General features: G+C 37.5%; 2 protein-coding genes across 4 annotated transcripts in view; one reads left to right on the plus strand and one right to left on the minus strand.

The window, feature by feature from the left end:
* On the minus strand, positions 1-19,851 carry LOC139138203 (interleukin-18 receptor accessory protein-like). Of its 2 annotated transcripts, XM_070706478.1 has the most exons (14): positions 19,615-19,800; positions 14,705-14,895; positions 14,050-14,149; positions 13,168-13,308; positions 9,267-9,434; positions 8,112-8,240; positions 6,141-6,303; positions 5,619-5,737; positions 4,198-4,518; positions 3,620-3,946; positions 2,755-3,015; positions 1,842-1,985; positions 1,219-1,374; positions 1-734 (listed from the first exon to the last, which is right to left on the minus strand). In XM_070706478.1, the coding sequence occupies exons 2-14, from the start codon at positions 14,852-14,854 to the stop codon at positions 349-351; spliced, it is 2,565 nt and encodes an 854-aa protein (XP_070562579.1). In that variant the 5' UTR covers positions 14,855-14,895; positions 19,615-19,800; the 3' UTR covers positions 1-348. The 2 variants fall into 2 exon arrangements, with proteins under 2 accessions (XP_070562579.1, XP_070562580.1); XM_070706479.1 differs by lacking the exon at positions 13,168-13,308 and having other exon boundaries at positions 245-734; positions 9,267-9,428; positions 14,022-14,149; positions 19,615-19,851.
* The window catches only part of LOC139138202 (uncharacterized), a 23,050-nt gene continuing 21,882 nt past the window's right edge, over positions 19,739-20,906 (plus strand). The window contains exon 1 of one of the 2 annotated variants that reach the window (XM_070706476.1): positions 19,739-19,903. The gene's annotated coding sequence lies outside the window, so the exon portion shown is untranslated. The remainder of the gene's footprint in view (positions 19,904-20,906) is intronic. The other variant, XM_070706477.1, reaches the window with a different exon arrangement.

Consider the following 20,906-nt stretch of genomic DNA (forward strand, 5'->3'; position numbering starts at 1 on the left):
CATATCATTCTTTTTATTGCATTTTTTAAATATTTGACTTACAAGTTCAGTATCACAAAAACTAAAATAGGAAAAAAAATATTGAACAAGAAAAATAGCTATATGCCAATCGAGTCTGGCCTTATGCTATCTTTGAAAAAAATAGTTTCTTGATCTAAAGCAATATTGATAATCAAGAATCAAGGATTTGGAATACACCGACTGTCTCAAAAAAGGCTTTTGGTAAAATTTCAAATATCAGCATTGATGTTTAATCGCAATTGCCACATTTTGACCGCTCGTTATTGACCTTTGTCGTGAAAAGGTCATCCTGTAAATTAATTCATTCACAATTTATTTAGGAACTTCTTATCTTAAAGTTAAGAGTAGAGGTATATGTTCTTTTTCCTCCCCATTATTGTCAATGTTGTGTCTTTCGTTTCTATTTCTATTCGGTCGTTTTCTAGGCATAGCATACTTCAAGTTGTTCCAGAATTTCTCCGTGATACCGCCCTCTCTCGACCAAGGGATGTAAGAGATCTCCCTGAGCAGACTTTTCAGATTGGCATCCATGTCTTCCACTGGTGAGATATCTTCAAACATGATGGGGATTATTCTAGTTTTCTTCTTCAACATTTCTTCCTGGGCTTTCAGGAATTCATAGCGACACCACTCACTCTCCACAAATCGAGGCGATAGAATGAGTATCGTACGACGGCTTGAATTGATAGCTTGCACGATATTCTCGTATATATCTGCGAGAAGAATGTGGAATGTAAAAATATCACTTTACATAAAAGGCAATTAATGGCAAGTATTGCCACAAAGGCGTTACGCGGATTATCGCTTACGCTAGCTGGTGCTACTATTTCAATTGCCATAAATTTGCAGGCGTTGGTGTTTACAAAGTGCTCGTCAGTACCCATGCGATTTATCGGAGATTTTCAGATGCCGCTTTTCTGGCAATTTTCATCAATACGGATAGACGCCTTTGTGACAAATACGAGGAACATCAAAAGGGCTTTCACAATGATGCATTCGAATTCGGCTAGTACGGACATGATTTTGATAAAAGTGTCAATTTTTCTCAGTTTTTATTTGAGTAATGAACGAAATACAATGTCTCTTCCGCGGAAGTGGGAACACGCTAAAATACCCGGCTTTTTCAACTTTAGGGGACCTACAAGCATTTTGCTTTGCGAGTCTTTAAAATCAATAAACGTCGCATAAGTTCATTACCTATGCCTGGGACGAAGTTTCTGTGATGTTCACAAAGGATATATTTTCCGTCTCTCTCCAACTCCGGTATGAGAACACGCCGTACAAATTTCTCGTCCTCCGATTCACCATCCAAACTTCCGCAATAAGATACAAAGGCATCAAATGTCTTCCCATCTTTCAAGAAAAGAGATGGTTTATGGTATTTCACACATATTCAAGTTGACACCGGCAATTCAAATAAGATACGTTAAGCCTTCAAAACTAAAGTGCAAATTTCATCATTTGCAGTAAATTAGTAACTGTATCAAATTTGGTGTCTTTTCGGACTAGTATCAGTGCCTGAAGTAATTGTCTAAATTGTCCCAGTTATGCGGACCTATAGCACTGATGTAACATAAACATAGTTACAAAGACTCAAGAAATACTGCCTCGTTTGACGTTACTACAGAATGTCTATATATAAATTTTGCTAAATGAATACAAATATGCAACAGTTTAAAGGCATATGAGATAGATATCATTAGTTATATTGCTTCTGTACTAATATTGCCACTTCAGGATGCGGATTTGAATATGATATTAGGATACTTGTGAACAGAGACATACTTGTATAAATTACACAAAATAACTTCATAACACACCATTTTCCTCATAGCCACCAAAATGCCATAGCAATCGACGTTGAATTCTGTATCGATGTCGATATGTCAGCACCGGTGCTACTGTCACCAGTATCAAACCAACGAATCCCACGAGAATTCCTGTCAACTGTGTCACCTTTTCGTCTAGAAAAAAATAGACAAAGAGGTTGACATTCGTGACCATTTTGATGCTCTGTTTTTGCTGAATCATATGAGTGAAGGCCGGCTAGACAGAAAGATCCGTCGCTCGAGGAGCTTTCTACACTCCTCCCGGGTTTACTGTGAAATTTACTACTGTAACATCTTCTATCTAAACAAGGGCATGAATTTGGAATTTCAGATTATACGAGCTTCAATGGGAAGAATTCTGCGCATGTCGATATCAAGGAATGAAAAATCAAGCCCTGTTTATTTGCTAATTTTGAATATCTCCATGTTTTTCCTTTTGGTATACACGCAGTTGTTTGTGTACTGTACATTGACAAAAATAAAAAGTCTATTAGGAGCGATTTTCGTAACACACTTTACATGTCTATCAGAGTATTAATCCATATGTATATTATCTGGGTGTAAATCTATGAATTTATCTCCGTAAAAGGAGATATGCATGTCCGTCTGTCGGTATGTACAGACTCAGGTAAGTATAGATGACTTAGTACGTAGATATACATCTGCATTGGTACATATTTATACGTCCAAGCTATTCATCGACCCGTCAACAAATTTTCTTCCTTCCCTCCCTTTCTCCCTCCATCTCAGTCCTCCCTCTCCCCTCCCTTAACCCTTCCTTCCTTCCATCCATCCACCCATCCATTATTGACGGACGGACGGAAGGACAGAAGAACGGATGGATGTTCCCCAATTCCTCCATCAATCCATCCATCCAGGAGAATTTCGTGTTATTTACACATACCTTTGTCAACCTTAACAGAGACGGCTCCATAACTACTACCAATGTCATTCGTTGCCCAACAGACAACGAGTATTGCCGAGTCTTGTCCTTTTACTCCATGGAGTTTTAACGAGGTGTCGTGCTGCCGTACTACAGGTACATGATCTACTTCCCAGCGATACGTTATGTTGTTCGGGTTTGCGTCGACGTTGCAGTAGAAGGTGACGTCATTGCCATCTTTCGGCGCCTTGGGAAGATATGTTACGTCAACGAGTGGCTTATCTGTAACAGTTTAGCAGTTTAAATCGTAATTACTCACCCTTGCAGAAACCCAGTTGAAATGTTGACCTCAAGCGAAAGCCGAAAACGTTTCTTCGTGCTTTGTTTAAGATTAAACGGTATGAAAATTCGTCGAAAATTTTTAGTTTTAATGATTGGTCCATTTCCGGTGCAAAGTTATATAAATTTGGAAGGCTAACTGCAGCTATTCTCAAGGTTAATCAAATATACACTTAAGAGAGAAACTTGTAAAGAGACATTATGACTCAATTATACAGTAAAAAATCCCATTTCGCGGTGGAGAGAGTTTTGCATAGAAAGAGTCACATTAATTGAAATACACTCATAAAGCGCCAGTAGTAATATTCCTAGCGCTACGCTAGGAAGGTAAAGAAATGTTAACTTTATACAAACTATAAAATGTTACGTGTGATCACTATACATAAATTAAATGTTGGCTTCTCTCTTATACTTTATAATTGATGAAAATAGCTGACTTGCGTGAATTTGGAGATTATTTTATCACTAATAAGCAAATTATCTTGAGAAATCTTGAAAAGCAGTCTTAAGTCTTCCTAGATATATGTTGAGTAAATCTCATACTTACATTTAATATCTTCAAGTACTACCGATGTTCGATCATGGTACCCTAGAACATCGTTCCATGACTCGCATGTTATGTTTTTACCAACGTCTTCTTTAGTCAAAAACACTGTTAAGACACTGACGGTATTCATGCGATTCATAGTACCAACTTCCAGCTCGGTTGAGACATTTCTAGTCACCAATTCGCCGTTCTTATACCAGCGAATGCTAGCCGGCGGCTTACCATCATTTGCCCGACATGTTACTCTTACCGACTCGGACGAGCGGACTAGAAAACTCAAGCTTCCAAATTCAAAGGTATCCTCTATGTATGGCATGACAGCTCTTTCTACAAGTCGAAAATAATTTTAGGTCAATTATAATCACTTTGGGTAGCTTTTGATAGTCAAGTTGGAGGGCATTGTCATCTTTCCACTAACAATTCTAATGTAACTGATTTCATTCTTTGCCTTTGAATTTCTCGGTGATGTGACGTACATCCCATATCAGCTTTGACGTCATCGGCAGATGTAAAGATTTGGGGATATATATATTTTGAATATATGAAATGAGCAAGCCATTAAACAACACTTTTCTCACCTATTACTGTCAGCTGTGCAAAGTTTGAAACAATGCCCTTCTGAATATATGCCGGCCCAACTTCACAATGATATTCACGATCATCTTCAGTATTGACGTTTCCGATGTTCAGATTGTAAGTTCCCTTCTCTGCAACGCTGTCTACACTAAAGTGTTCCTTCGCCCAATTTGCGACAATCTCATTTTCGACTGCCAAAAGAATATCTCTTTTTGCGAACCAACGACGTTGGCCGACTCTGTTAGCTACCGCACATTGCAACGTAACGTTGCCGCCTGCTGTAACAGTCACATCGGTAGGTTCCTCTATGAAATGCTGTTCACCTGGAAATTTACAAAAATATCAGTAAATGATTCATTTTACTAGTGCCCTAAGTATACGAACACCCTTGTTGGCATACTAAAAGTGTACTTAGTGACATTTTCGTCTGCAAGATTTGTAACACTCGGTAACAGGTTAAAGGGAGCCTGGTGTAGAAGATTACACAAACACGAAACACGTTGATATCACAGATCATTACTTTAAAAGCATAACAAGTTTAGTTATTTAGTTTATGAGCACTTTGTATTTGAGGCGGTTTTCGTAACACCTTTCATTCAGAGCACACTCAAATATTGAACGCTACAATTGACATACTTAAGCCAGGAAGTCTTCATATTTGGAAAGTGTTTTACAGTTCCTACATACAAATGAACACTTTCAGATTTTTGCTTTTTTCTCACTTGAAGAAATCCTAAACCCCAATAACGTATATTTTTTTCTGAAAGCACTCATATAGGGAAATCCGACCAAGCACAGTACACACATTATTTGCACAATGGTCACGTGATAAGCGTTTTGCTAAACCTTCCAAAAATCAATTTTTCCTCCCTATAGCAAACACGTTGCAAGCTTTAGATTTCCGTTTGAAATTTATGCATTGACAAGGCTTGGTAATATCCTTTAAATCTGTGTCTGTGATTTTTTTTCCGAGTCTCCATTCAAGTTATATGGCGCGACAATTTCCATTCCTTGATAGCACCTCAGTCTAACACCTTCAATAGTGCATAACAAATATTAAAGGCATATAAGGGAAATTACAGACACGGATTTGAAAGATTTTACCAAGACTAGTCAACGCATAAATTTCAACCGGAAATCTTTCACCATGTTCGCTAAAGGGAGGAAAAGTAGATTTTTGAAAGGTTCAGCAAAACGCTAGTCATGTGACTATTATGCGGATTCCTCTATATCAGGGCTTCCTGAACATGTACACTTTATTGGGGTTTAGGAGTTCTTCAATTGAGAAAAAAATAAATCTGAAAGTGTCTACTTTGTACGTAGAATCAATAAGGAGCAAAAGCAACATGTAAATGCAACATTTAACGTTTATATTGCAGCTACACGTTCTTGTTTTCCTCTTGGGTGGGGACTTTTTTCTCACCGATTGTCGTCAGGTTCAGTGTTGCTGTTAAATTTCTTCCATCAGGGTATACAGCATTGCACAAGTACAGACCTTCGTCATTGTGTTGGACTCTCACGATTTCTAGTATCAAAGCATCCCTAAAGTTGCAAATCAAAGGTAATCAATGAATTAATCAATCAATCAATCAATCAATCAATCAATCAATCAATCAATCAATCAATCAATCAATCAATCAATCAATCAACCAATTAGACGTCTACATTGTTTAGTATTGGCCTACGGACAAGTCATACACATTGACGAAATCATACACAATGGACACTCTACAATTGAACGTATGCAGTGAATTTCAACAGGAGGTGACGGTGATGTAAATGTCAAATATTAAGGTCTGCTGGAAGAGGTGGCTTTACTCTTGAACTATTATCAAAGGACAACAGTTTGATTCCGCAACAAAGCCAGCGATCTTGCACATAACAATAGGTTTCATACAAACAATTACTTAAGGAATCCAACATAAAAGACGAAAAGTTTAGTTACCCAGATCGCCCCAAAGTGTATCTTTCTCTTGACATGATGATTTCTCCATTTCTGATCAAGTTCATCATCTCCGTGTTCATTCCGTATGCTTTGCAGGTCAAAGTGACGTTTCCGGTGTAAACTACTTTCTCTGAGGATTGGGTGAGCTCTAACAAAGGGTCATCTGCAGGGTGGAGATCAGTGACACAGTTTTATCTCTTGATCGGCCACTGCCGACGATTTAGTTACTTTTGTCAGCTAGCTATTCTTAGTCAACAGAGAGCGTTATTTTAAAGTGGAAATGCGAGCATAAAGTAGAATTAAATATATGGGAAATAGTTTTATCTAACCGAACAATATGCTTGCGTGAGCAGGCTAGCAGTTCGTTTCTAACATTCACTAAATTTCACTGTAGTCCCGATCTCTGCAAAGTCAGACCGTATATTCAACTTCAGTCAATGCGTGGGCTTCTCAATAAATCCCATGTTTCTTAAAAGGCGGTCATTCAACATTAAACTTATAGTGTTGCAGGGGAAAAGAACTACTTGCAGTCCCTAAGTTGACCTCCGAACATGATAATTACTGCAGTAGGTAAGAGAATTTTCAGTTATTGTGGCCCGGTTGGGGCGGCTAAGTCATATTGCATTTCCGTAAAAATTGATGAACTCTCCACCAACGGAAATGTGTTACTCTCGAAGCAGAAAATGACAAAATTTCATGCCCAAAAATGTCATTGTCCACACATGTAGTAAGTATTGGTGATTTGTCGGAAATTGTATGCCTGTGCACTTTTCCATTCAGATGTTGCTTAGAGTGTTAGGGCACGCCATCATTTTTGTCCATTAAGTTTCTTAATTTCGGAGCCAGGGTCTATCTCTATGGGAAACAAAGCTTGGAGGCCTGAATTTACTGCGAATTCATCGCGACAGCCAGGAGAGGGCTTTCAGCCATGGCATCTAGAGCCTACCCACCTGAGGGGGCATTCTTTCTCACGATACAATGTGCGCACTTGGCCCTGCATGGTCAATCTATTCAGAAGCACATATCGAAGTTATGGTCATAATTTGCTCGCTATTAGTCGAGACGATGAGGGAACAGTGGTTAGTGCAATATAATACCATCTGGAATATACTTGACAAAATTCGTATATTCAATATTCATTGAACGTGTATTGCAATGAAAAACAATGTAATCATTTATTTCTAATTCATATAAAAGTAACACCAGCTGATAATGAAATGAGCCAACACACGGATCATCAATATTCCTTTGTGTTTAGTTAGTAAGATTGTTCATTTGTGTTTTGAACAAGGGTTGGACACCAACGACAATTAAGAAATTTATTCTCAATGACCAGAGTCTTTGGTGTTGTGGTATTTCTGCCAAAGTCTGCTATGTAGCGATCGTTTCCATTCAGTTGACAGTCTGCCTGCTGGACAAGCCTTCATCGACTTGCTAAGGCAAATTGTCAATAAAACAGATAATATTTGTATTCTATAGGCTTTAGTGAAATGACAACAGAATATGGAAACTGGGGACATCCCCTCTGTTCTGTTGAATGTTTTTATACACTGAGTAAAGTTTTTTTTTAAATGACGGTATATTTTCCATATCAAGAGCAATTCACTCTATGTTGTTTGAAAAAAAAGCCCCTGCTGCTCTCAGATTAGTATGACTCCTTGATTTTGCCTGGCCGTAATCACTCAACGCTGCCTTAGTATTTCGTTTAAAATGAACGCCAAACTAATGGGGGGCATGTTAGGAATTAGCCGGACTCATGGTAAAAAGAGATCGTGTAAAAGGGCCAATATCTCGCCGTCGCATCGGCTTTAAAGCTCAGCTATGTTATTTTACGAGAAAGAACAACAATTTTGACCTTGAAATAGGTTGCTGTAGTAACATATTGAACATTCACAAAATAGAGCTTGGCGAATATAAAATCAAAGTTAACCTTGATTATTTAAAAAAAGGTATTTTTTAATTGTTACTCACGTGTTCTACAATCACTCCCTGTCCAACCTTTCTGACAGTAGCAAGCTCCGTTGAAATCATGGCACAAACCACCATTTGCACAGTTGCAGTCGTGACTACATTGGCCGCCATATTTATTGTGCGGACATCCTTGTAACAGAAATAATTTGAAAGGAATGTGTACGTAGATTGATCGATACAAAATCCACCCTTAATATGGTAAGCGAACATTGCAGCATAATGTGAACTTTGAAGTATGAATCGGGACACTTGTGCTGGTATTCGATATTTTTAATCTTTCTTTTATGGACTTCTATATTACCAATTCTATTTATAGTACGTTTGTCACATTATCTGTTATTACAAATTGGCATTGAAATATATGTCACATTTCACGTCGTAAAAATATACAAAAGGAGATCTTTTACAGAGAAATTTTATCTTTGAACGGTTTTCTTGCGACATACATGTAACATCTTTTCACTTCCTCAAAATCATACCAAATTGTTTACTGTTAAAGCAAAACTGTTAACAAAGCTTCAAGTTTATTTAATCATTTTGTATTTTTAATATTTCTTCGAATAAATTCAACACTGAACTTACCGCTGCCTACTGAATGCCAATCATTTTACTGGAATTCAAAATCGGTAGTATAACTTTGAATACGTTTACGAGTTCATAATCGACACACCAATATTCTGATGGATACCCTAATAGCCATTTATATAGGTTCTAAGTGAAACATGAGTTCTTGTTCAGTCGCTGTGAGATAATATTTGAGACACTCTGATATTTCGGTGATTTCATTACTTTTTATTTTCCTGTGATCTTTTCAACTTGAACTTGATGAAAGGGAAAATCTGAAACAATGGCATTCGACTGTTAAGTCTCACCTTAAATGGTTACAACTAGATGTGTGCTGGTAACTATCAAGAATTACCTGAAAACCTTCCGCCTGTCCAAACACACGAAATAGTTCCCCTCCCTTAGTATGTAAATCCATATTATTTCTCTTCACATTTTGCTGCGTATTTCATTACTGTCATGCTAATTCAGAGTGTGTTTCCACGAACGACGGAAATTTGAACTCTTTTCAAGCAAAAGGTGAAGGAACTTTAACAAAATTAGTACTTTTCATCCAAAACTTACTCAAATGTACATTTCAATGAGGCTTACCTTTGAGATCCATGACAATTTTGAAGTCCGCTTTTTCTAATAAAATGTCAAAGTACTTGATATGGCAGCCATATATAAGGACATCGATGAAATTGAATGTCTCAAAGTGGACTTGGGCAAGAATGCCATTACTTAACCATTTGGTTGGAATAGGGTGATCTGCTGTAACTGCATTGCCAAAGGAAAAAAATCATACCAACAAACATAAAGACAATCTGGCACATAAACAAACAAACGTTATTAAGCAAGGCAAACAATGGAGCTTCAAGCCGTGTCCTTTTCTGTGTTCGTTATTTTCTTCTTTTCATCTTGCCGTCACCTTGTCGACAATTTCATCTCCATGTGTCTACATAGCTTTGCTGCCGTCCTGCATGAGGTAGGTAGGTAGATAGGTAGGTAGGTAGGTATATGCATGTATGTATGTATGTATGTATGTATGTATGTATGTATGTATGTATGTATGTATGTATGTATGTATGTATGTATGTATGTATGTATGTATGTATGTATGTATGTATGTATGTATGTGTGTGTGTGTGTGTGTGTGTGTGTGTGTATGTATGTGTGTATGTATGTATGTATGTATGTATGTATGTATGTATGTATGTATGTATGTATGTATGTATGTATGTATGTGCGCGGACGGTCGGACGGGTGCACGCATGTATGTAATTTTGTTCTTTTCTCTTTCCTGTTCAATAGATATCCACCATGATTGTCTCTCTTATATTCTCTTTGTCTGTTATGTCTACGCTTCGTAATCCTTTCTGTTTGCAATACTATCGTAAGGTCTGTTACAACCGATAACGTAGTAACTAACCGATAACGTAGCAAACCCGATAACGTAGTAAAAATTTACCGATAACGTAGTAAATCAACCGATAACGTAGTAACGAACCGATAACGTAGTAATTTTTCTAACCGATAACGTAGTAAAAATTTACCGATAACGTAGTAATTTTACCTAACCGATAACGTATCAACAAATTTACCGATAACGTATCAATGAACCAATATCGGATTAAATCAACTGATAACGTAGAAAAGTCAACCAATACCGCATCAAAACAACCAATAATATATCAATTAACTGATAATATCTGATTAAGCGATTCATTAGGAGCGATAGATCGATCGATTTATAGATAAATAAGTAATAGATAGATAGATAGATAGATAGATAGATAGATAGATAGATAGATAGATAGATAGATAGATAGACGATAGATAGATAGATAGATAGATAGATAGATAGATAGATAGATAGATAGATAGATAGATAGATAGAGGAATAGGTCGAGCAATATATCGAAAAATAAATCGATCACTCAATCGATAGATCGATGGATCTATCTATCGATGTTTGATAGATGGTCGATCAATCGATCAATCGATCGATAGATAAATTAATGGGCAGATCGATCGATAGAACAAAGGATTCATCAATTCGATAGCAAGATAGATGAATTAATCGAGAGATCGATCGATCGGTTCGATAAATTGGTCAATAGATAGATAGATCGATTTGTTATCACATTGTCTCGTACGAATTTTTTCTTTACTTCTATTTATTTTTTCCGTTTAGCATTAATTGTCACAAATTTCTGCAGCAAATTGTGTTTCGACTGTTTTCATGGTAGTACGGACGACTAAGTTGATCTAAATGTTGTTAAACTACTGGAATAGGTTGGGAAGTTTTTCTAGTCTTGCTATAGTAGCTTTACAGTTTAGTTCTAGTTGGGTAAAATTCAAAAAGATAGTATAAGTACCGCAATCACCGACAGCCAACATCGCAAATTTCGCACACATATTGTATACGTCATCGATACAAGTAACTGCATATTAGTGATTGACTAAAGAACATTAATGAGTCATTCGTACAATCGACGATTCTTCGTGTTATTGAAAAGCTCCATCGGGTGTATTTGAGAAAGGTAACCATATCAGTGATTAATATGCAGGAATCTGCAATATAAATGTATAAGTTAACTCTGGTAAGGCCAAGAAAAATAAAAAGCTCGTTTCTCATCATCTTACTCATATTGCAAAAATGATGCGGTGACGCGGGTTTCTTTTCTCCTCAATTTTTTTATTCTTCAACCAACAAGAACGCGCAAAAAACATGAAAACGACACAGGAATGCACGCAGAAATATATGCACAGCTGTGTTGCTTTAGTATTTTTGTATAGCAATAGTTCTGTTGACTTTAGTGCAGCAGTGCACAGTTTTGTCAATTTAATATAAAAGTGACGTATGCGTACAGTTCTGAATGGAATGTTATAGTGTCAGTTATTTTGTTTACAGATCTGTTTTATACAGCACTGTGTTATGCATCGCGTATTTTTGCGGGTTTTTAAAATCTTATTTTCTCATGAGCAGAAAAAAGGTTGACGTGTGGGTCTGAATTGACGCGCGCGAGGATGAGAAACAAACTTTTTATTTTAATTGGCCTATGCGTTTTTTCTATCAGCTCTATAATATAATACTCAATAATATTGCGATGTCCTCGTAATCCTAATTCAAATAAGATATGACTTGACGCGAATCACGACAGAAAGGATAAATAGGAATGAAAAAGCAATATGTTGTCTACAAAATATGTTGACTTGGCTTGCTTACATGAGTAACTTGCATGATTCTGAAGAATTCCATTGAACAATGAGTCAAGATTTACCTGTAATTCAGTCCCAGAATGAGAGTGACATTGTAAGCTTATTGTCATTTTGATATACTGACGTTGCAAATAATGAAATTTCATAATCGGTCACGTTGAAAACTTTTTTCCAAGTCCTACCACCTTAGAAAGTGTGTCGATAAAGACACTCACATGTGTGTTGTATCTTGAATTCATCCTGCAGGAATATTTATTAATTATTTCGCATTTCCCCAATTGATGAAATTCGATTCGTGATGTCTGAGAAATATAACGATTGTAACTCTGAAGAAGTAACTAATTGAGCTATATATAAAAACGAAAGATACAAACTCATTAATATTCAATTAATTTCCATTTATTAATACATTATCGTTCGATTGATAATTTATTTGTTGACTTTGTACATTTTCAGTTTATTGGAATCTTTACTCTTTGACTTGGCTAGGTTATTGGTTGGCTTGATACATAATCGGTTGATTTAATACGTCATCGGTTACTTTGATATGTTATTGTTCTCTTGGGCACATTATTGGTTGATTTGATACACTATCAATCGATCGATCTATCTATCCATCGATATATATATATATATATATATATATATATATATATATATATATATATACACACACACACACCAATCGTTCTATTAGTCAAGCAATCGATCAATTCATTCAATCATTCAGTCGATAGAAAGATCGATCGATTGATATATCAGTACATCGATAGATCAATCGGTCGATCTATCGATTGATCAATGGATTGATCGATCGATTTAGGATACATCTTTCCCTAAGAATATATTCCCATGATTCATTTGATCCAATACATTGTCAGTTGATTTGATACGTTATCGGTAAATTTGTTGATACGTTATCGGTTAGGAAAAATTACTACGTTATCGGTAAATTTTTACTACGTTATCGGTTAGAAAAAATTACTACGTTATCGGTTCGTTACTACGTTATCGGTTGATTTACTACGTTATCGGTAAATTTTTACTACGTTATCGGGTTTGCTACGTTATCGGTTAGTTACTACGTTATCGGTTGTAACAAGGTCTCCCTCTAGCATTCTATCGTTACCAAGCGATTGGAGGCACGAATGCCATTCATGATAAATACGAGCACATTTTGCATATGGTAAGAGGGCGCTTAGATTAAGAAAAATAAGCTATTTGCAACTTCCTTTCAATTTAGGCCTCTTTAAAGAGGAGAATGTAACAATGTTGAACACACACTCACCGATGGTCTTGTCATTTTGATCTCCGACTCGGAGAAGATCCACTCGTCCATTGTCAACTTGACATAGCAATTGTATTTTGTCATGATTGATAAAGCCTACAGATATGGCCCAACCAGCATGGACATAAACGTCAACGGCACCTATCGAATAATTATAATATGCAAATTATCATCCCCTGATTCACAACTTGCAATAAATTCAGAGGCAGCACTCTAACCTTCTTTCGAAAAACGAACAAAACTCAAAAGTTGAGGCTGGTATTTACACAATGATGATTCTACTTGTATAAACCACTGAAAGCCGATTCTAGATGATATGTTTTGTCTCTCTGTATATCATGAAGTAGACTTGGCTTTCGAACGTGCACCCTTCGCAATTCAACGTGTACACGAAGTAATGATGGCGCTGGAGAGGAGGTTTACACTGCTGCAGTAGGTGACTAAGCATGATGAAGGAACATAAATATTCATTTCCACCTCGTGTCACCATAGGATTCTTCGATATTTGAAAACCTTTTACAGCAATTTTATACTAAGTCATCATTATATATACCAGATCAAAAACACATTCCTAATTTGCATTCTCTCTCACATTTTCGTTTGTACTTTGCGCGTAGAAAGTAAGCTTATATGCTGTACTCTCAGTTATAACAAATAAGATTAAATGTTATCATGCAAGTTTAGATTGGATGTTTTTGATCAACTTAATGTAAATGATTGTAAAAATTAAAAAAATAAATAAATACAAACTATAGATAGTGCCAGAAGAACAAAGTCAGAACGATTGAATCACATGTGCCCAAGGAGCAAGAATGCACCAGCCTCACCTTTTACTATTAAAGTGAAATCAAAACTTTAGAAAGTAACTCAAAATATACTCACAATGGTTACCAGTGAAGACCATGCTTTCAAGATCGATGAAAATGCCGCTTTTCGGCAGCAGTGCTGGTTCGGTGACGTCCACGGATATGACATGTTCACCCTTAGAGAGAGAGAGAGAGAGAGAGAGAGAGAGAGAGAGAGAGAGAGAGAGAGAGAGAGAGAGAGAGAGATATGATTTCCATCTTGTCATAATCTCGCTTTTGTCTCAAGGTAGTTGTGATCAAATAGTGGTCCACGGTTCGCATGCTGTTTGAATTGCTGTTGACCTGAGAAAGTGCTTGTGGCTCAGAAATGAACGGCAGCATACATTAGTTTGAACCAACCAAAATTGATATCGTGAATATCCCTGTATATTGTATTAAGATGCAGCCTCGTCCAACGATGACATCGAAAGATCGAAACTTAATCAAATTCAGACATATTGTGTAATGGTGCGCCGTTTTGCAACGCTTGTGATATCTGAAATAAAACAGCGTGCACCAGTAGGCCTATGTTTGTTCTGTTTCGTACATCAGACCATGGTAGCACAGCAAAACATAAATTACGTCGGTGAATATACTCTGAAATGACTTGCAAATAACGCAAGGCTAGCATGATTGGCTGTGTTGAATGAGTTTAAGTCAGTTCATTCAAAGTATTCTGTCTGTTTACTGACCTTTGACCCGACGGAATCAAAACTCGCACGATCAGTTCTGTTTTTGTAACATGACCAATCGAACTCAGCTGGACAAGCATGCCCGATGAAAACACAACTCCAAATACTTATTGCTGTAAAGATGCGTACTGCTGCGTTGATGCTAAACATCGTCGGCGTCTTCCAACAAGGCGGTGCCTAAGCACTGATATCTACATCACAACAAAAAAACACTGTCCAATAAATCCGATCTCCAAGAACGATTATCAATAATCCCTAAGACTTTGAAAAAACTGTTTTTAACTCACAGCGTAAATTTGATTAGATATTTTGGGATTGAAATGTTGACAGACTTATAAGTTTTTTACATAGATGCATCAATCTTATCCTCATAGAAACTGACTTAAGCATTTTGCATATAAGATATTGTTGAACGCCATCGATTTTCGTGATACATTTGGCGTACATTTGAAAATAGACACCAGTAAAGTATGTTATTTTAGAGTGTATGGATAGACTTATAGGAGTCTTTCTTTAAGCTTTCTCGTAATCTCCATGGTAAACATTTTCAGACAATGATCTATCGTCTGGACTCTTTCTCGGTCGGATCGCAAAACTTGTCGCACCTGAAGTCTTTGCCGTGTATAGAACATACAGTCATGGGATCAAATATTTCAGCGATACGACATACCTACTGAATTTCGGGGCTGTTTACAGCTGTCTATAGATATCCTCTTTTTAGTAAAAAACTTGTTTTTTTTAAAATAATTGAAAGAGTGTCAATTTTTAAATATCTTACGGTAAAATTTCAAATTCGAAATGTTTTACAGACAACACTTTTCTAAAAAGCACTGCAGCGCTTATGTCAGTAAGATTATTTTGTCGCCATGGAAGTTTTGACTATGATGTAGATTAAGGCTTGATACTATTGTTCTGATTCATAATGGAAACATTGAATGATTATTTTTACTGTATCAGTGACTATCCAACTTCGTGGCCATGTACTATTTGTCCTTAATTTCTCTCAGTTCAAACGCTACAAATGTACATGTATAAACCACGCACTTTAATACTTTAACGCAATTCAATTAATCAATAACATGCAGAAATACTGTCAATGTCATTTGACGACAATAGCAAATCTAGAGCTCTGGCTTGTCAAATCTACCGAATCGGGCCGGATGGTACAGCAACCGTAAGGGTGCAGCCTCTACCACGAGTTGGCAGAGGTGAGTTTCAATGCCGTTACCTCAACTTCTGCCCTGGACGAGATATCCAGCGGGAAAAATTAGTAATATGTTCCGAGTGGCCTAGTTCACAAGTTATTTGGGAAGTTCGACCGTCTCTTGTGAGTCTGTCACCAAGACATACAACATTATCCTAAACCGTGACAAAAACGGTCGTCTGCCATCGTACTCTGACCTGTCTTCTTTGTAGTTTCGGTCAGTTTTCGACTAATGACGCCATTGGATAATATTTTGCACATAGAGAGCGAAAGGCCGTTCCATATCCGATCAGAGCTCGTGTAATTAATATATAAATTGCGTTAATGTACGCGCATTTATACACAGTGTGCGACGATTTCTGAGAGTGTTGGATTGATTTTTTTCCCAAAACGTCGAACCCCCCTTTCCACACACTCAGTGGCCAGGAATGTGAGAAAAATTCGACACAATAAGCCTTTCCTCCTTGACGTGGTTTTCAGACACGCGGAAATAGTGCCTCTTGGTCTGCAGGAAGGACTAAATCTTTAGACGATGGAATTGTCAAGAGGCTGAAGAGGCTCAAATAAGCCCAACCTACATCCTTGCGTATCGGCCCGGATTTTGCCTGGCTGTTTCTCTATGAATTATGCATTGCGCTGCGTTGTGTTGACCTTTTTTATAACCTATTTCTGGGTTTTTTTCCTTAGCCTAGTATCATAAGAGGGAGACAGTGGCAGGTCGAAGCGCTGTTTAAAAATTTCAACCAAATCTATTGATCCGATTGTGCAGGTTCTATATCATTTTCTTTTCCGTGTCTTATTACTTTCTCATATGACGTGGTTTATATATGGCATCGTACACAGTTATACATTTAATCTAGCGACATGAACGACCCTATTATGTGTTGACATTAAATTTTTAGCTGACCACTCATGTCTACGTGTCCGAACACGATCCCCAGTGATATAATAAGACATGTTTTATACAAAAATAAAAATTGATATTAAATTAACAAATCGTAATGTAAGTTTCTCGTTAGGTCAGTCATATTATTTTACAGCTTACCGCCAAATCTCTTAATGGACTACAATCTCCAGAAGCTATAATGTTTTCTTCAATTTCCATATCTTTACTGTGGGTTTGTGTATGGCACTGTTTACATATCAACATAGAAAAAATCTGCATCACTTTCAACTTCTTCATCCACAAAAGCGAGGACCCAATCGATATATGACCCTGTCATTGGCTGCCTATGGAAGTTTTATTTTCTAGCAATTCAAACCACTTACACCTGACTGCCTAAAACCGGTCCTTGCAGATATCTACTGTACTCATCTAGTACAGTATAGTGCGTAATAAACGCCATTCGGAACAGCAATTCCGTTTCCAGGCGTCCCCAATCAAACGTCCAGTGCATTCTTAGACTGCCCTGCTTTTCACTGAACGGTTTCAGCAATTGGACCATTGCCAGATTGTATTGCGCTATCTGTACGTGTTGTCGACCGTACACAGCAAGAAAACTAAAGGTAGATTTCAGTACTAGCCTGTAACAGGGGTCTGATCTGTACCTGCAACAGTCCCTCAAAAATGATCTCTGTTACAGGAGTTGTAAAATTGGTCAGATATCAGGGGCGAATGAACAGGTCTGTATCAGGCCTGGTATTAAGGAATGTACACAGTGATGTAATTTCTGAGTGTATCAAGTGCTATGACCACATGACTATACTGGTGTAGAAACAATGGTTTGTCAGTGTTGAATTTACAAAGCCTGTTAAAGGGTCTGAAAATCTGTCAGATTTCAGGGGTGTATATTTACAGAAAAATGGTGCAATTTTGATGACAGAAATGAATACAGGCATAATTGTGTGCTCATTAAAAAATTATTGACCCTGTTACAGGCGTGTGTTCACACTGCTTTGTGCAATCCTGTATAGCGATGCAACAGGCAGAAATTTCAGGCCTTGTCACATCACTGTGTCTACATCACTGTATATAGCCATATTATCACAGCATTGGCCACAGACCAGTACATCAGGACGTCTTTGCTGACACAGACCTACACCACAGGGTTGTGTTCAGGGTCTGTACAGGGCCTGTTACAGGGGCAAATGTTTTTTTGATGTGTAGTCCACAGACTATATCCAGAAGCGCGTCCAACATGACTTTCAATACTTGCGCTATAATCGGAAGAAAAATTCTTCACATTTCATGAATACAGTCAATACTCGGCCAATTTGACGCTGCTGTAACGAATTTAATATGTATAATTATAGGGGTATTCAGGAAATACCGCAAAGAAACGTACTCGATCATAGACGCCGCGCCGCTTCTTATAGGACGATTTGCTGAGCCAATGTCCCAGTGCATCCTTAGAGGTATTTTCGTAATAAGCTGATATGAGTAAGTGACATTTGTCTAGCGTCGATGGGGTATAAATTAACCAGGCAAGATATAAAGGAAGTATTCGTTTGTTAGCTAAGCAGTAAATAACAGCTCCACCTGGCGTGTTTATTACAACGAGATTGAAACGACACCATGATATGAAAATCATGATTTTTATATCAGACTGTATTCAGACCACCGTCAGATAAATTTAATTTCAATACATCATTCTTCCGGTTGTTGTTACTAGTTTTACTCGGTCAGTTTGGCAATTGTTTGCACTATAGCATAGGTATTACATTTATTAGAATCTGTAAATATAACGACACTTGTGGCTATATCTGTTCAGGGTAGAAGTATCGTGAATAATTCTCATTGTAGGAATCTAACCATCATGATAAGGTATCAATTACATTACATTACATTACATTACATTACATTACATTACATTACAATTGTATTAAATCTCATCACATTTGTATCAAATCTCATGAATGTATAGTTTAGTGACTTTAGAATGTGATTTTATGATCTTCTGGACTTGTTTAGTTTTGAAATAATACCTTTGCGTTTTAAAATAAAAATCGTTAGTATGGCTTTGAAACCGGATAGACTATTCTTTCCCACGATAATCGTGCGTGCATGAATGTATCTGTTGCTACAACCGCACGGCGTTGAATTGCGACAGAGTATTGAAGCTGAGAAGGGGAGGGGGGCGATCAGTCGTGAACATAACATATGTTGCTCAAAACAGTCACGAAGATGTAGATCATGCGCCGAATAGTAAGTGAGAAAAGCGTCATGGAGAGTAAATTACAGATTAATCATAACCATACCTTTAGGTAGAACGCGCCTCGGGGACAGATATTAGGAATTCTCTATATATTCTTTTGTCTACCATTCGTGGGTTGTAGCAAAAATTTTCACTGTCTTATATTTTTCGAAAATCGAAAAATTTAATTTTTCTTCAAAGAGGTAACACAGGGATGGCGGCAATTCTGAATTCAAATATCTGTAAATCTTGGGTAATTGGTTTCTCTAGTACGAAAATTTGCACGTTGACTTTTCATTCTCGATTATGAAAGAATATGGTTGAAACATTCCTTGAGGAAAGTTTGAGTAAAAGTTTAGGTCTTTCACTTTTGAGGCGCATACTGCCTTGAGGCAGCGGCAGTTGACTTCCACTTGGCCACTTGTAGAAATCTGCAGCAAACGCGTAGTTCATTATTAAGTGCTTGCTACGTTGCTTAAAACAGTCACCACGGAGCGACCGATGGATCATGAACCGAATATAAGTGAGAAAAGAACCATCGAGGGTAAATTACAGAGTATTCTATCACGTACCTTTAGTCAGCGGCAGTTGACTTCTACTCGGCCAGTTGAAGAAATCAACAGGAAACGAAATAAGGACGCGGATTGGGTGGAAACCTCGTCTAGATATTAATATTAGTAATGTGAGATGACCGTTGTACTTCCTCATACGGTTCCCCCCAAGTTGTGTCGGACTCTTGTGGTTGCGAACGAAGAGTACGGCAGGCACGTTCTGGAAGTTGGTCTTTATTTTACCCACCGGGTCGTTCTCAAGCTCCAATCACAGTACACAGATCGGTGAAAGATTGTATGACGCTGAAAGGTGAGTATTCTGTTAAACGTTAGTGAGATTTAATGTGTTAGCGAAGGCTTCGTGTGGTAAGAAGGCCGAAAAAATAATATCGTGTATTAGAAATCTTGGGAGAGAAAGGTAATGGCGAATAATAACGGCCTTTGAGATGACGCAATTGCAAACAATTATTGGAAAAAGTGCATCAAACTAACGCACTGTGCAGCTATACGAGTAAACTTATGATGAATAGCACTTTGGACCTCCTGCCAAATTTATTGAGCTGTTTTAGACCTGTGAGACAATCAATCCTTCACCCGTCCGTCCGTTGCCTGTCAACAAGTGGCTGCTTTTCAGAACATGACAGCTTTTCCCCAACACAGATCTAGACGTGGCCAGATTTGACTATCAAAACCGAGAGTCACAACTAGCCACGTCTAGACGGCACACAACCATGATTCAGGTGTAACATGACGTGGTCAACTTGTCTTTACCTCATTACGCGGGTACCACACGATTACAGGAGTGTTGCACAGAGCTGCATGCGTCATTGCATGCGGACACATCGGAATTTCTAATTTTTTATCTGTGTATCAACATCATTTTCTTATAGTTAAAATATTTTAAATCATAATCATTTTTAAATTATTTAAGCTAACACAGTCTAAGCTGAGTAGTAACAGCTGCATGTGAATGAACACCATCAATGAACCAATTTTTAAATGCAAATTCCAACACTAAAAGGCTCAGGCGCTGAGTGGTCACAGCTACATGTTAGACCATGAGACTTGCACTACCTACAGACGTATCAACTGAATCATAGTTTAGTCCTAAATGGCTGGCAGGCACAGACAGATTTCAAAAGTGCAATCAATACTTGGTCTGCACTTCCATGTTGCATTATCCATTTGGATTATCAAACATTCATGTTCTGAGACCAAAGATAAACTATTAATAACTAAGTAAATTACCTTCTTCTGTAAACCAGTTTTCGTAAACTCTGTTCGCGAATAGTTTTTTGGCATTCGGAGCCAGC

Source organism: Ptychodera flava, chromosome 8 (assembly GCF_041260155.1).
Source record: "Ptychodera flava strain L36383 chromosome 8, AS_Pfla_20210202, whole genome shotgun sequence".
Lineage (NCBI taxonomy): Eukaryota > Metazoa > Hemichordata > Enteropneusta > Ptychoderidae > Ptychodera > Ptychodera flava.

Excerpts from the sequence above, each read along its gene's own strand:
- LOC139138203 (XM_070706478.1), bottom strand. The coding sequence starts at position 14,854 with ATGTTTAGCATCAACGCAGCAGTACGCATCTTTACAGCAATAAGTATT. Across the intron at positions 9,435-13,167 it reads TCAAAATGACAAGACCATCG|TTACAGCAGATCACCCTATT; the intron begins GTGAGTGTGTGT and ends TTGGCAATGCAG. Across the intron at positions 5,738-6,140 it reads TACACTTTGGGGCGATCTGG|GGATGCTTTGATACTAGAAA; the intron begins GTAACTAAACTT and ends TTGCAACTTTAG.